A 16,320-nucleotide genomic window follows, 5' to 3' on the forward strand; every position below is an offset into this window, starting at 1 on the left:
AGAATATTGGAATACAACCAACTTCAATACCAAAATCTACCAGCTATTGTTTGATCCATAGCAATTTAGCACAACAAGAGGCAGCAACAACATACTCAGCTTCAGCAGTAGATAAGGCCACTGAGTTTTGCTTTTTGGTAGCCCATGACACAAGACATGAACCAAGAAAGTGTGTCATACTTGAGGTGCTCTTCCTATCCACCAGAAAACCTGCATAATCAGCATCAGCATATCCTACTAGATAAAAATTGCTACCTTTGGGATACCAAAGACACAGATCAGTGGTGCCTTTCAAGTATCTTAGTATCCTTTTGACAGCAGTCAGGTGAGACTCTTTAGGATTTGCCTGAAAGCGAGCACAAAGCCCTACACTGAAAACAATGTCAGGTCTGCTAGCAGTAAGATACAGAAGTGAACCAATCATACCCCTATACAACTTTTGATCAATGGATGAACCAGGTTCATCAATATCTAATTTAGTAGCAGCAGCAATGGGTGTGTCTATTTCTTTAGAATCTTCCATTTTAAACTTTTTGATTAGCTCCATTGCATACTTCTGCTGGTGGATCATCGTTCCATTTGGACTTTGTTTGATCTGTCAGCCTAAGAAGAAATTAAGCTCACCCATCATGCTCATTTCAAACTCACTCCCCATTAATTTTGCAAAGTCCTTACTCAGCATATCAGTGGTGGCCCCAAAGATTATGTCATCAACATATATTTGAACAACAAGGAGATCCTTACCTTTTTCCCTTAAGAATAAGGTACTATCAATTTTACCTCTTTTGTACCCGTGCTCCAGCAGGAATTTGGACAATCTTTCATACCATGCTCTTGGGGCCTGCTTGAGTCCATAGAGAGCCTTGTCTAGCTTGTACACATGCTCAGGACATTCCTTGCTTTCAAACCCTGGAGGTTGTTTCACAAACACTTCTTCTTTCAGGTAACCATTCAGGAAGGCACTTTAGACATCCATTTGATGAAGAGTGAAATCCATGTGTGCTGCAAAGGCTATGAGGAGTCTGATTGCTTCTAGTCTTGCAACTGGTGCAAAAGTCTCATCATAGTCTATGCCCTCCTCCTGGCTGTAACCTTGGACCACCAATCTTGCCTTGTTTCTGGTAACAGTTCCATCTTCATCAAGTTTGTTCCTAAAGACCCATTTTGTACCAATAACTGATCTGTCTTTGGGCCTTGGAACTAGATGCCAAACTTGACTTCTCTCAAATTAATTGAGTTCATCTTGCATTGCATTGACCCAATCTGCATCCTGCAAAGCCTCAACAACATTTTTAGGTTCAATAAGAGATAAAAATGCATCAAAAGCACACAGATTCTTTAATTGTGATCTAGTTTTGACTCCAGATGTTGGATCAGTGATAATGTTCTCAATGGGATGAGAACTTTGATACTTGTGAGGTTTCACAACCAACTGGTTTCTACTAGATGTTTCTCCCATGTTTTGTTGCTGAGGAACAAGGTCATGAACAGGTTCCTTTAAGGGATTTATTTCAATTACTCTTTGATTAGTTCCCCCTGTCAGGTTGCCCTGGATGGAAGAACCTGTTCCATCACCTGTTCCTTCAGTTGGTGCCACTTTGACTTGTGCTGAGGCTTCAGTCAAGTCCTTTACCAATCCAATGGCTTCATCTTCATGTTCCTGCCTCTCAGAAAGAATGTTAGTTTCATCAAATACTACATGTACACTTTCTTCTACACACAAAGTTCTTTTATTAAACACTTTATATGCTTTGCTATGTGAAGAATATCCCAAGAATACTCCCTCATCACTTCTGGGATCAAACTTGCCTAGGGAGTCTTTTCCATTATTGTGCACATAGCACTTACAACCAAATGCCCTAAGATGGGATATGTTTGGTTTTCTCCCTTTAAGTAACTCATAGGGAGTCTTCTCTACAAGAGGTCTAGTCATGCATCTATTGATTATGTAGCATGCAGTGTTTACAGCCTCTGCCCAGAAGCTGTGAGGCAGTTTGCTAGAAAGCAGCATGGTCCTAGCCATGTCCTCAAGAGTCCTATTCTTTCTTTCAACTACTCCATTTTGTTGAGGAGTCCTAGGGGCAGAGAAATTATGATCTATACCATTTTCATCATAGAATTCAGCAAACTTGGAGTTTTCAAATTCAGTTCCATGATCAGACCTAATGGATGCAAGTTGATTTCCTAATTGTTTTTGAGTTTTTCTAACAAATGCAGTAAACATGTCAAATGCTTCATCTTTGGAAGTTAGAAATAGAACCCAGGTAAATCTAGAATAGTCATCAACAAGCACCATTACATATTTCTTTCCACCTCTGCTCATGGTTCTCATTGGACCACAGAGATCCATATGGACCAGTTCCAACGACTTGGTTGTGCTTACCATTTTCTTGCTCTTGAACGATGATCTTACCTGCTTCCCCCTTGCACATGCCTCACAAACTTTGTCTTCCTTGAACTTGATGTTGGGTAACCCTATCACCAAGTCTTAAGAGACTAATTTGTTAAGCTGATTTAGACTTGCATGACAAAGTCTTTTGTGCCACATGAGGGGATCATTAACCAACACACTTAGGCAAGTGATTTCATTTTCTGAGAGAGTGGACAAATCTACAATGTAAATATTGTTAACTCTTTTTCCCTGCAAAACAATCTTGTCAGTGGTAAGGTTAATCACAAAGCATTTGGTGGAGGTAAAAGCCACAAGGTTACCTCTGTCACACAATTGTGACACACTAATCAGGCTATATTTCAAGCCATCTATCAGGTAGACATTCTCTATGGAATGAGAATCTGTCTTTCCTACCTTTCCAACCCCAATGATCTTACCTTTCTTTCCATTACCAAAGGAGACATTACCTCCTTTTAAGTTCTCAAGTGAAAGGAACTGGTCCTTGTTCCCAGTCATATGTTTTGAGCAACCACTATCCATATACCATATTTGGCTGCATCCTTTCACTTGGACCTACAAAAGAAATCAGGGGTTAGTCTTAGGAACCCAAACTAGTTTGGGTCCCTTTCTATAGGCAAAAGGATGAATCAAGTTCTTTCTTGCCCACCCAGGCAGCTTATTTTTTTCTTGAACAAAGGCTTTGTTCTTTTGACTGGCCTTTACTTTTGCATTACATTCATTTTTGTAATGACCAGTCTTGTCACAGTGTGTGCATATTTTATTCTCAGAAAGTGTGAGGTACTTGCTTTTAGGGTCCCACTTTGGTGCTTGAGTCCCATAGCCAAGTCCTCTATTGTTGCTACTGTGGTGCTCTTGCAACCAAGAAAGTGCATCAGAAGCCTTGTTCCATTTGCAAGTTCTATCTAGTTCATGTTTCACTTTTCCTAGATCTTCTTTTAGGACTTTAATCAATTTATATTTCTTATACAACTCATCCTTCATTTTTCCTAAGTTTTCCTAGGTTTTCCTCTAGAGTGAGATATGTGTGATCAGTTTTCTTCTTTCCTGTTCCTAGTTTCAATTTTAAGTTTTCAGACCTAAGTTCTAGGACACTGTTATCAAGTTCAAGAACCTGGTTCTTCAACTCAGCATTTGTATTATCACTCTCATTAGCCCTAGACTCTAGATTTTTGCATTTTGCACAGAACTTTCTTCTCGTTGTTAATTATCTCAGACTCATCAATGAAGTCTAGTAATAGCTCAGCTAACCTTTCTTTAGACAAAAATTTAATCTTGTCTTTGAGATGAAGAATACTTACCTCTTGTTCATCATCTGATTCTCCGATGGCCATCGGTGCTTGCTCTTCTTCAGCTTCATCTGAGGTTCTCCCCAAGCAGCAACCATAGCCTTGGTTGAACCTTTGTTCCTTTTTGGTTGAACCTGTTCCTTCTTCCTGTTCCTTCGTTCATCCCTTTCTTTCTTCCACTCAATTTCCCATTGAGGACAGTTCTTGATCATGTGATCAGTCTTACCACACTTGTAGCAACCCTCATTGGTCTGTTTCTCAGGAGCTCTTGTCTTGTTGAAGGTTGTACCTCTTGAAGAACATTTTCCTCTCATCAGGTACTTTTTGAAATCTCTAGTGATCATAGCCATCTCATCATCTTCCAGATCTGAACCTTCAGCAATTCTGAGAGCTAAGCTTCTCTCCTTCTTAGGTGTATCCATCTTCATGGTTCGCCTTCTCATTTCATAAGCAGTAAGAGTTCCAATCAGTTCATCCAGCCTGAGAGTAGCAATATTCTTGGATTCCTGAATGGCAGTGATTTTGCTTTCCCATGTGACTGGCAGAACCCTTGTCAGAATTTTCTCAACCTTGTCTTCTTCAAGAATAATCCTTCCAAGAGATTTAAGTTCATTTGTCAGTGTAGTGAACCTAGTATACATTTCTTGAATTGTTTCTCCTTCCTTCATAGTAAAAGTTCTCATATTGAGAATACAACAGTGTTCCTCTTGACCTTTTTACTTGAGGTGTTACTTCATGAGCCACTTGCAAGGTATCCCAGATTTCCTTAGCAGTGGTACAGCTTTGAATTCTGCTGTACTCATTAGGACCTAGTCCACACACAAGCCATTCTTGGCTTTAGCATTTTTCTCCCACTTCCTCAGGTCTTCAGAAGTGTAGTCAGCCCTTGTCTTTGGCACATCAACTCCTTCAGCATTCTTCTTTGTGGTTGCTAGGGGACCATCAGTGACTATATCCCAGAGTTCATAGTCTTCCCCTTTAATGTGATCTCTCACCATGTTCTTCCACCAAGAATAGTACTGACCATTGAAAAGTGGAGGCCTAGCAGTGGATTGCCCTTCCCAGTTTCCAGGTGGTGCACTCATGTTGATCTTCTCCTAATGTGTTAGCATCTTCAAGGATAACCTGCTCTGATACCAATTGATGTTCTTAATGCCAATACCACACAAGAGGGGGGTGATTTGTGTGGTACCCAATTTTCGCTCTAGAAGAACCTGGTTCTTCTAGGTGTACTTACTACTACTGTTTGCGGAATTAAGAGTACATAAAATAAAGAACACAGAAATTTTTACGTGGAAAACACCTGGCTCAAAAGGTGAAAAAACCACGACCTACTACTCAGTAGGATTTTTCCAAACTTTCACTAAAATCACTGAGTCAAAACAGCATTTACAAAACTCTTGTAAACCTAAGGATTAAACTCTAATCCGAGTGTAGAACACAGCCTCAACTGTTGCGACACCTTCAAGTTAACTCTAACTTGAATACTCAAAGTACCTAATACAATTGCTTCTATGAAAGCTGGAAAGGTACAACTTTATAACACCTACTACAATTGAACTAAAATAAAATAAAGACACAATGAAATTGGTTCTTCTATCTTGTCCAAGTAGCTTCAGGAATGCACACTTGAATCTCACATAAATTGCTTGCAAAATTGCCTCGCTCTTTTGCTCTCAATTTAATTTAACTTCTGCGTTTGTGCAATACCTGTAAAAGAGAACAATCACTGTTATTTAATGAGTTAGTAATCAGAGTTTCATTGAGACTCACTTGCTGATCTTCCATCGAAGTTGAGTCCTTGAATAATACAAACTTCAACTCTATCCTTTATCCGGATTGTGTCCTCTTCCCATGAGAAGACTTTCTCTCCTCATCCAATATGCAACCTTTTCGATTAGTTCAGGAGATATTGCTGCTTGATCACTGAGACTTATCTTCTTCACGTGTATCTCACATGTCTAGGTTGATAGATACTGTGCCTCACATGATGGACACTGAGTTCATTTGTTATTCTTCAAAACTTCACCTGAACTTGGGCCAACACTTTTAGAATTTGTAGTCCTAAACAAGTCAAAAAGACGGTCAGAGTATTTTTGTGGTTATAAAAGCTTCTCATTAAGGGTATAATTATAATTTTAAGCTAAATTGTTACCCAATTTAGAAATGGGTCATTATGTTTTTAAACAAACCAAAAAAAAAAAGTTCACATAAATTAGATCAGAGGGAATATTATTTTTCATTTATAATACTAAATTAATAATATAACAATTCAAATAAAATAAAACAGATACGCAAGGAAAAGAAAAAAGGGAAAAGAACAAAACTCAGTAAGTTACAATACAACATTATTTTGTTTCAATTATGTACCAACAATTTTCTAACCAAAAAATCTTTTGCATCTTGCAACCCAAATAGGTCCCCTCAAACTAAAACATTGACTTAATTTCACATTTGTCTATCTTTTTCAACAAGGCCAGCCCAGCTACTCTATTTTCCAATCCAATTATGGATCATTTTGAAAGCCACCTTTTTTCTCCTTTTCCACCGCTTTTTGTGGCCTTTTTTGTAAACCATAGTTTTCAAATATAGTGACCTTCTACAACATTGACCCACTCGCTGTTCCAGAAACTCCCAGAACCAACATTGATAATTACTTTCATTGTACACGTGTTCTTTTTCAACACCCTCATCTTCCTCGTTGCTCTAGCAAGTGCTTTTGTGGGGCCCAATTACTGGGGACCACTTCTAGAATTTTGTCTTTTTTGGTTCTCCATCTAATCATCACTTCATCAGCCTAATCGATCTATCCACGGCTGACCATCATGATGTCCGCTTCCTGAATCTAACGGCTCTGATTTCACGTCTGATCCGTGCAGCTGTACTTGATCCTGCGATCTTCCTTCTCTTTCAGATTCTTCTTCGCTGCTTCTCCTCACGCGCTTTACCCCAATTGGTACTCCAAACAACCGCGGGCTTATATCTTCCTCCGCCTTAACACCGCTGCATTCCGCCGGTGTAGCGGTGGCTCCGCCGTCCATCTCCGCCGCAAGCTGCCCTGTGGGAAGCAATTCGAGAGCTCTTCCTTCTGGAATTCCTGCCAGCGTCTCTGATGGATTCCCCGTGTAATTAGACATCAGATTGTATACGTTATTGCATAAGCTTCTTAACCGATTTAACTCCTGACTCAATTGTGCATTCTCTTTCCTCAACCGTTCATTCTCTTCCAGAAGCTCCGGTGTCGTTGTGCACGTGGTGGTCCGTAACACCGCCGCTGCGGCAGCAGTAGCCGCCGGCGACGAATTTGACGACAACACCTGCTCGTCACCGGAGTTTGACGGAGATACCATTCGCACTGCCGGAGCCACCGCTATCGTCACCGTTTGTGCTGCATTCACCGCTACTGTCGGTGAAACCGCAGTAACCGCAGTCCCTGCCGGAGAGATTTTCCGGCGTTGAATGTCACGAAGAAGTCCTTTTTCTCCTCTCCGGAAACAATCATTCGCGAATTCCCATCGATCAGGTACAACTTTTCTGAATCCCTAAACAATAATTTCACAAAACAAGTTAATCAATGTAAACAGAATAACCAAAAAAAAGACTAAAAAGCAGACTTTTTTATTAAGAATATAAGAATCTTACGTAAGTATTAAGCTGCCGAACGAAACTAGAGAAATTATTATGCTTAAAATATTTAGGAAGCAAATCCCTAGCAAATTCAGCAGGTTTCCAAACAATGAACGTCGTTCCATCTTCATTCCACGAGATCAACTCGTCGATGGCAGGATCATCGACGAGTTGATAAGTTTTCGTCAGAAATGGCGTCGGAAGAGATCTCTGATTCTCACCGGCGGTAGATTCGCCGGTTTGTTCAACCGACGATGGCACCATGACATCCACTGCTACTTCTATTACAGATCCAAACCCAAAGAGGGATAGAGAGAAAGCTGTGTTTTCGTTTTTTCGTTTCTAGAAGGTTCGTAGGAGGTTATTATAGAAGGAGAAATGAAAGAAGTGGTGGTTGATAAGGAGAATATGATGTGTTCGAGAAGGGAATAATAATAGTAGGGGTAAAATGGAGAAAAAGTCGGGTCAAATTTTTAGGGTGTGAGGGGTAAATGTGGGACCCAGTAACTAATTTCTAGTTAAGAAGTCGCGAGAAGGTACCTTAAAAAATTGGAGGGGTAAAAGTTTTTATTTTCCAGAAGTTTCGTTGAGGTTCCAACATTATTAATGTTGTGTGTCTTTAATTCCCACTTATAAAATGTAGAAAAGAAAGAGTACGTGTCGGAGCCCGGAGGAGTTATGAATTGCTTATTCTTACGTTAGAGATAAGGATGCTGCTGCTGTCATATAAGTTTGAGAAAGATTTAATAAGTTTAAACCAAATTTTATACGAAAGAGAAATAAAATTAAACGTATGTCTCAAAACTTGCTTTTTAAGTTCGAATCTCATAACGTCTTAATTTTAAATTCGCTAATATATTCAAGATAAATTGATACAACTTATTGTATTTAGAAAATTGTTTGATGAAAATGTGAGATGACGGGATAATAATCAATACTATTTCTTTTCTTTTATCGTCGGTAATAGAAGAATTTGCTATTTCAACTTAGTAAAGATCTATATAATAGAGCTAAAGCAGTCATATTCATTAATTTAGTAATCTAAAGTACGGATTGCTAGCTTTTACTAGCTTAAGAATTTGAAATTCCTTTCCATGCAACCTTTTATTTAAAATATAATTATTGCCATATTTGTCATTGTTATGAAACTTTTTTTTATTGGTGGGGTTTGGGGGTGACGTCGTATTTGTAGTTAATTGGAAAGAAGAATGTAGAAGAGAGAAGTCATTCGATGGGGTATATGTCCTGTACCCGAGTGGCATAATGTAGATACTTTTTTAATGTAAATGTAATGTAGAGTTTCATTTTTGTGGTTGTAGCTCAATGTCCTTTTTATTATTTATTTATGTAATTTTGATTTTATTGATTTTAGCATGACATGGGTTCAGGGAAATCTCCTATAAGCTATTTTTATCTGAATTAAGTTATACTAGTAATATTATGATATTTCGGCAAAATAGTCTTGAAAGACAAATGAATTTGTTCCTTACTAATAGTAGGCATTTAAATTTTATCGAATTTAAATCGATAAAATAATATGGACTATATTTTAAATTCAAGATACTTTAGTCCAAATAAATTGGGCTAATATAATTGACATAATCTTATAAGTCCAATATATATGGATTAAATAAATAAGTCTTAATCCATTGGGCTAGCCCATTTAATTGGGCTAAAGTGATGAGCCCACTTCATTAAGCCCAAGATGACATCTTCCTAGAGGCCTAGTTTGGTGCCACGTGTCAAATGACGTGGCGCGCCAAGTCAAGCGGAAGAGCCAATAGGACCATGCCACGTGTCAAGATGACAAGGCATGCCCAGTCACATTGAAAGGCCAATGAAATCGTGCCATGTGTGCAAGTGACTTGTTCTGGCCAATCAAATGCGGTCATGTCACACTTCAATTTGATTGGTCGGAAAGAGTTTGTTCTTATCACAACTCCTCCCTTCCACAACTATAAATAGGGGTCTTCATAACCCAGCAAAGACACCAGAAGTTATAACAAGAAGCAAGAGAGAGCTCGTAGATCAAACACTGCAAATTCCTCCACAAGTTTCAAGCTTCAAGCAATCAAGTTCAAGTTCAAGCAATCAAGTTCAAGAACGAAGAACAAATCAAGTATTCAAGCTCAAGAACGAAGAACGAATCAAGATCAAGTTCAAGCAATCAAGCTCAAGCTCAAGAACAAGATCATCGTTCGTGGAAGCAAATATAGATTCAAGATCAAGCTCAAAGGCCCTTGAATTTATTTACAATTGGAAAGAAGAATCAGAGGAATCATAGAGATTGTACACTCATATTATTTGAAATAAAATACTACGATTGTTGCAATATTTTTCGGTCTTGATTTTATTTTCTCGACGCAAATTTATTGTCTACAAATTCTGGCACGCCCGGTGGGACAATCTCTACCTCTCATCTCAACTTTTCATTCACGAAATACCAAGAACATTGAAATGGCTTCAAAGAAAATCAACTCCGGTTCAACTTCCACCAAGGCTGCTAACTCTAGGTTCTATGCTGAGTTGGAAAGCATCCTCGATGTCACCTTTGGAAGCTTCGGACCAGTTATGAGGAGCAAAGCAAGATCTTTAGGACAACAAGCACCCCAAGTGTCGTCCGCATCAACCCCTATTTTCGGATCTTCATCCTCAAAAGGAGCAAGATCTTCCACAGACGCATCTGAAGGAGGGAGCGATGTTGCTGAAACGATCAAGAAAACTCTTGCTCTGCTTGACCTCTCCGGCTCCAAGCACTCTACTGTGAGGAAGATGATAATGCTTCAAGTGATGGATCCTCCCCACTTACACCACATAGCGTGAGCCAATCAAGGATCAATCTGTGTGAAAATCCATGTTACTCTCCATCATCCACGACAATCATGCAAGCCATGGTGACAAACACTTCATCTATGGAGGAGCAGTTGGCAAACTTGACGGAAGCAATCGCTAGCTTGACCAAATGCATGCAAAATCAAGAGGCTAGAATTGACAAGCTAACAGACAGGGTGGGAATCTTGATGGAAGAAGAATCTACTCATGCACCCGGCAAGCTCCCAGAAGTTCTAGAGAGTGACTCTCCCGCAAGACAAGCAGCATCCACGTAAGGCTACTCCCTGTCTCATCTGAAGGGATGATTCCAATCGATCGACTGAAGGAGTTCATCAAAGGAACCATTAAGAACAAATACGAAGTTGCTGCCAAATCCTCCCTTATATATGCAAAGCCGTACACTGCAAGGGTCGATATGTTGAAGATGCCTGCTGGCTATCAATCTCCAAAGTTTCAACAGTTTGATGGCAAAGGTAACCCAAAGCAACATGTTGCGCACTTCGTGGAGACGTGCAACAATGCTGGGACTTATGGAGATTACCTTATCAAGCAGTTTGTCCGCTTGCTAAAAAGAAATGCTTTTGACTGGTATACAGACCTCGAGGTTGGATCTATCGATAGCTGGGATCAACTAGAGTAAGAGTTCCTCAATCGCTTCTATAGTACGAGACGTACTGTGAGTATGATAGAACTTACAAATACTCGTCAACTAAAGGGGGAACTAGTTATCGACTTTATCAATCGGTGGAGGAATGCAAGCCTCAACTGCAAAGACAGGCTTAGTGAAGCTTCAGGCATAGAGATGTGCATCCAAGGCATGCATTGGGGATTGCGCTACATATTGCAAGGTATCAAGCCTGGCACGTTTGAAGAACTTGCAACTCGTGCCCATGACATGGAATTGAGCATGGCCTCCGCTGGAAATGAAAGGCTGCCCATCTACGAACCTCGTAAAGGGAATGACAAGTAAGAAGTCGGGAAGTGGGTCAAGTTCGTACCCAAATCTGAAAGCAAAGAAGCTATGAATGTCAACACGTCACCTATGAAGTTCACGACGAAGGTGAGCAAGAAGCAGAGTATGAAATCCACTTGTTTTCACGATAAACCGAGTGGAAAGTTGACTCTAAAAGAAATGCAAGAGAAAGAGTACCCATTTCTGGATTCTGATGTGCCAGCCATTTTCGAAGAACTCCTCGAGTTAAATCTTATCGAGCTTCCGGAGATGAAGCGGCCAAATGAAGCTGGGAAAACAAATGACCCAAATTACTACAAATATCACCGACTTGTAAGCCACCCTCTGGAGAAGTGCTTTGTCTTCAAGGACAAATTCATGGACTTGGCTCGCGAAAAGAAGATCGTGCTTGAAGATGAGAAAGCAACCACAAACCAAGTCTCTATCACCTTTGGCTCATTCAGTCCGGATGAATTATGTGGTTTTAAAGAAAGTAAAGATGAAGAATTACTGGAGAGCGACAAAGCTGAAGTCAATCAACCTGATGATGATGAAGGTTGGACATTGGTAACTCGTCGTAGGCACCACAAAAGGAGCCCACGAAAGGAATCAATAGAACAACCAACAAGGAAAATGATGGTGAAAAGACCAAGGAGATGGAATCCAGTTAGGCATTTGAAGAAAGTAAAAGTGGAGATGCACCATTCTCAAAAGCCACGAAATCCAATGACCTTGGAGGAGTTTTTACCAAGTTGATTCTGCACGAAGATTTCCCATGAGGGCATTGATGCCTCTTGTTGCTATGCTGACAAAGGGGAAGAAAAGAGTGATGACCTACCGTTGGCACCATCTTCGGAAAAGCCCATCGAGTACACTCCTCAAAAAGTTAATGCTTGTGAGGAAAAGGTCACGTTCACAGATGACGATCTTTTGCTAGGTGACACTCCTCATAATCGCCCATTGTACCTGGTTGGCTATATGCGCGATGAAAGGGTAAATCGGATTTTGGTTGATGGAGGATCCTCAGTGAACATTTTGCCAATCCACACTGTGAAAGAACTTGGTATTCCCATGAACGAACTCTCAGAAAGTCGTGTGATGATCCAAGGGTTCAACCAAGGGGGGCAAAGAGCCATAGGCGCGATCAGGCTGGGAATCACTATTGAAGATATGCAATCAAGTGCATGGCTGCATGTGATCGACGCGAAGACTTCATACAATGTTTTGCTTGGGAGGCCTTGGATACATGAGAATAAAGTAGTTCCATCTACCTACCATCAATGTTTAAAATACTACGAGGGTGAAGTCGAGAAGACAGTAGTTGCTGATGATGAGCCATTTAATGAGGCTGAGTCACACTTCGCCGATGCAAAGTTCTACTTTAAGAACCGCATTGTGAAGGAGCTGAAAGCTGATGATGGCTTGAAAAGAAAGAATAAAGAGCCCTCAACTAAAAGAGAAGAGGTGACTACTGGTGAAGCCAAAGCTGTTAGTAAGGAGGTACAACCGAACTCGAATAAATCTTATAGAGGGAATATTACATCTTATGGCAAGAAAGTAAGTCCGGCGCTCCAATATATCCCTAAAAGGAAGAAAGATGAAGGTGAATCATTTAATCGCCAAGCTAACATGCTAAAGGAGTTAAATCTTTCGGTCAAACGAATTGAGGCAGTAAAGTCGTCCTCAATGCCGCTTGCAGGGTTTGTAGCCCAAAATCGTGTGCAGAATGTGGCACTCCCTACAAAGCGAACAGATGAAGGTTTTGACCCTAACGCTTACAAGCTATTTGCAAAAGCAAGATACAATCCCAATGAGCGTCAAAGTTAGGGAAGCTCCCATCAGAAGCTCTAACGAGGCAACCACGTGGAGGTTTGGGATACAAACAACCGTCACCAGTGCGCATCTCGATAAGAAGGGCGAGCAGCAATTATATCACTGTAGAAGATGAATCAGCAGCTTCTAACAAGCCTTCTGTCTTTGACCGACTTGGAAAATCACCTGTGAGGACCTTTGTCTTTGAAAGATGGGGTCCACTAAAGAAGGGGAACAAGTTCCGGAGAAATTTTCAAAGCATAAGAACACCCGCTTCACCCAAAATCCATGAGATCTATAAGGATTTCCAAAGTTTGGTTCCTTCTAGAATGAGGCGACAAACAAAATTTGTGGTTTCATGTAAAGAAGTACTGAAGGTAAAGCCATATACTGTGGTCTATACTAAGGAACGTGATGAAGATGAAGAAAGCGTGGGTTCTTCGTATCATGTTACTGTACAAGTCGAGAATGGCATTCCATCTTCAATGGAAGATAATGCGGAATTGGAGGATGTTTCGCCGTGTTATCACATATCCTTCAATGATGGGGACCCTCAAGAAGATGAAGTTGCGAAAGATGCTCCATCTGAACTTGAAGAAGGAGTGAAGACGACAGTTGATGCCTTAAAAGAAGTTAACCTTGGCACCGATGAAGAACCAAGACCTACCTACCTAAGTGCTTTACTAGAAGCTGATGAAGAGAGCACTTATATTGAGTTACTCANATGCACCACCCTCAAAAGCCACGAAATCCAGTGACCTTGGAGGAATTTTTACCAAGTTGGTTCCGCACGAAGATTTCCCATGAGGGCATTGATGCCTCTTGTTGCCACGCTGACAAAGGGAAAGAAAAGTGGCTGCATGTGATCGACGCGAAGACTTCATACAATGTTTTGCTTGGGAGGCCTTGGATACATGAGAATAAAGTTGTTCCATCTACCTACCATCAATGTTTAAAATACTACGAGGGTGAAGTCGAGAAGATGATAGTTGCTGATGATGAGCCATTCACCGAGGCTGAGTCACACTTCGCCGATGCAAAGTTCTACTTGAAGAACCGCATTGTGAAGGAGATGAAAGCTGATGATGGTATGAAAAGCAAGAATGACGAACCCATAACTAAAAGAGCTGAGGTGACTATTGGTAAAGCCAAAGCTGTTACAAAGGAGGTACCTGCCAACGTGAATAAATCTCATAAAGGGGGTATTGTGTCCTATGGAAAGAAAGTAAGTCCCGCGCTCCAATATGTCCCTAAAAGGAAGAAAGACGAGGGCGAATCATATAATATCCAAACCAACATGCCAAAAGAGTTAACTCTTCCGGTCAAACGAATTGAGGCAGTAAAGTCGTCCTCAATGCCGCTTGCAGGGTTTGTAGCCCAAAATCGTTTGCAGAATGTGGCACTCCCTACAAAGCGAACAGATGAAGGTTTTGACCATAACGCTTACAAGCTATTTGCAAAAGCTGGATACAATTCCAACGAGCCATCAAAGTTAGGGAAGCTCCCATCAGAAGCTGCAATGAGGCAACCACGTGAAGGTTTGGGATACAAGCAACCGTCACCAGTGCGCATTTCAATAAGAAGGGCGAGCAGCAATTATATCACTGTAGAAGATGAATCAGCTGCTTCTAACAAGCCTTCTGTCTTTGATAGACTTGGAAGATCACCTGCGGGGACCTCCGTGTTTGAAAGATTGGGTCCACTAGAAAAGGGGAACAAGTTCCGGAGAAATTTTCAAAGCATAAGGACACCCACTTCACCCAAAATCCAAGAAATCTCTAAGGATTTCCAAAGTTTGGTTCCTTCTAGAATGAGGCGACAAACAAAATTTGTGGTTTCATGTAAAGAAGTACTGAAGGTAAAGCCATATACTGTGGTCTACACTAAGGAACGTGACGAAGATGAAGAAAGTGTAGGTTCTTCGTATCATGTCACTGTACAAGGCGAGAATGGTGTTTCGTCTTCGATGGAAGATAATGCGGAATTGGAGGATGTTTCGCCGTGTTATCACATATCCTCCAACGATGGAGACCCTCAAGAAGATGAAGATGCGAAATATGCTCCACCTGAACTTGAAGAAGGAGTGAAGACGACAGTTGATGCCTTAAAAGAAGTTAACCTTGGCACCGATGAAGAATCAAGACCTACCTACCTAAGTGCTTTACTTGAAGCTGATGAAGAGAGAACTTATATTGAGTTACTCAAAGAGTTCAGGGATGTCTTTGCTTGGAGTTACAAAGAGATGCCTGGCTTGGACCCGAAAGTAGCAGTCCATCACTTTGCAGTCAAAAATGGTGCTCGTCCTGTTAAACAAGCCCAAAGGCGTTTTAAGCCGGACTTGGTTCCCTTGATTGAAACAGAAGTTAACAAACTCATCGAAGCTGGCTTTATTCGTGAAGTTAAATACCCAACATGGGTTTCAAGTATTGTCCCTGTAAGGAAGAAAAATGGCAAGATTCGAGTGTGCATTGACTTTAGGGATCTTAATAATGCATGTCCGAAAGATGAGTTCCCGCTTCCCATTCCAGAACTGATGATTGATGCTACTACTGGGTACGAGGCAATGTCATTTATGGACGGTTCGTCGGGCTATAACCAAATACGCATGGCACCAAAAGATGAAGAGCTTACTGCATTCCCTACCCCAAAGGGTATTTATTGCTACAAGGTAATGCCCTTTGGCTTGAAGAACGCTGGTGCTACTTACCAAAGGGCTATGCAGAATATTTTCGACGATCTTCTCCACAAGAATGTCGAATGCTATGTTGATGACTTGGTGGTGAAATCAAGAGAGAAGGGCGACCACTTGAAGGACTTGAGGATGGTATTTGAATTACTCCGGAGGTACCAACTTAGGATGAATCCATTGAAATGTGCCTTTGGAGTTACTTCTGGAAAGTTCCTTGGTTTCATTGTCCGACATCGAGGGATCGAAATTGATCAAGCCAAAGTGGATGCCATTTTGAAAATGCCTGAGCCTCGAGATATCCATGAATTGAAAAGTCTGCAAGGAAAGCTAGCATACCTTAGAAGATTCATATCAAACCTAGCTTGGAGGTGTCAACCATTCAGTCGCCTTATGAAAAAAGGTGTCCCTTTCAAATGGGACCAAGCATGCAGTAATGCCTTTGAGAGCATTAAATCCTACTTGATGAAGCCTCCAGTTTATGCAGCCCCTATACCTGGAAAGCCATTGATACTATACATTGCGGCACAAGAAAGGTCTGTTGGAGCACTGCTGGCCCAAGAAAATAGTGAGGGGAAAGAAAACTCCCTTTACTACTTGAGCAGGATGATGACACCTAACGAGTTGAATTATTCGCCAATTGAAAAGTTGTGTTTGGCGCTAGTCTTCTCAATTCAAAAGTTGAAGCACTACTTTCAAGCTCATGTTGTCC

At 40.8% G+C, this 16,320-nt stretch overlaps 1 protein-coding gene across 2 annotated transcripts; it reads right to left on the reverse strand.

Annotated features, from left to right (window-relative positions):
- Nucleotides 1-6,014: 6,014 nt before the first annotated feature.
- On the reverse strand, nucleotides 6,015-8,838 carry LOC109240809 (heat stress transcription factor B-2b). Of its 2 annotated transcripts, none has more exons than XM_019407495.1 (2): nucleotides 7,342-8,838; nucleotides 6,015-7,233 (listed from the first exon to the last, which is right to left on the reverse strand). In XM_019407495.1, exons 1-2 carry the CDS (start codon nucleotides 7,455-7,457, stop codon nucleotides 6,492-6,494), a joined length of 858 nt encoding a protein of 285 aa, XP_019263040.1. In that variant the 5' UTR covers nucleotides 7,458-8,838; the 3' UTR covers nucleotides 6,015-6,491. The 2 variants fall into 2 exon arrangements, with proteins under 2 accessions (XP_019263040.1, XP_019263039.1); XM_019407494.1 differs by having other exon boundaries at nucleotides 6,015-7,241; nucleotides 7,342-8,836.
- Between the last annotated feature and the right edge of the window lie 7,482 nt (nucleotides 8,839-16,320).

Source organism: Nicotiana attenuata, unplaced genomic scaffold, assembly GCF_001879085.1.
Source record: "Nicotiana attenuata strain UT unplaced genomic scaffold, NIATTr2, whole genome shotgun sequence".
In the NCBI taxonomy this organism is placed as follows: domain Eukaryota; kingdom Viridiplantae; phylum Streptophyta; class Magnoliopsida; order Solanales; family Solanaceae; genus Nicotiana; species Nicotiana attenuata.

Coding starts and splice junctions, on each gene's coding strand:
- LOC109240809 (XM_019407494.1), bottom strand. CDS start 7,590: ATGGTGCCATCGTCGGTTGAACAAACCGGCGAATCTACCGCCGGTGAG. Junction 7,242..7,341: donor TTCGGCAGCTTAATACTTAC/GTAAGATTCTTA, acceptor ATTATTGTTTAG/GGATTCAGAAAAGTTGTACC.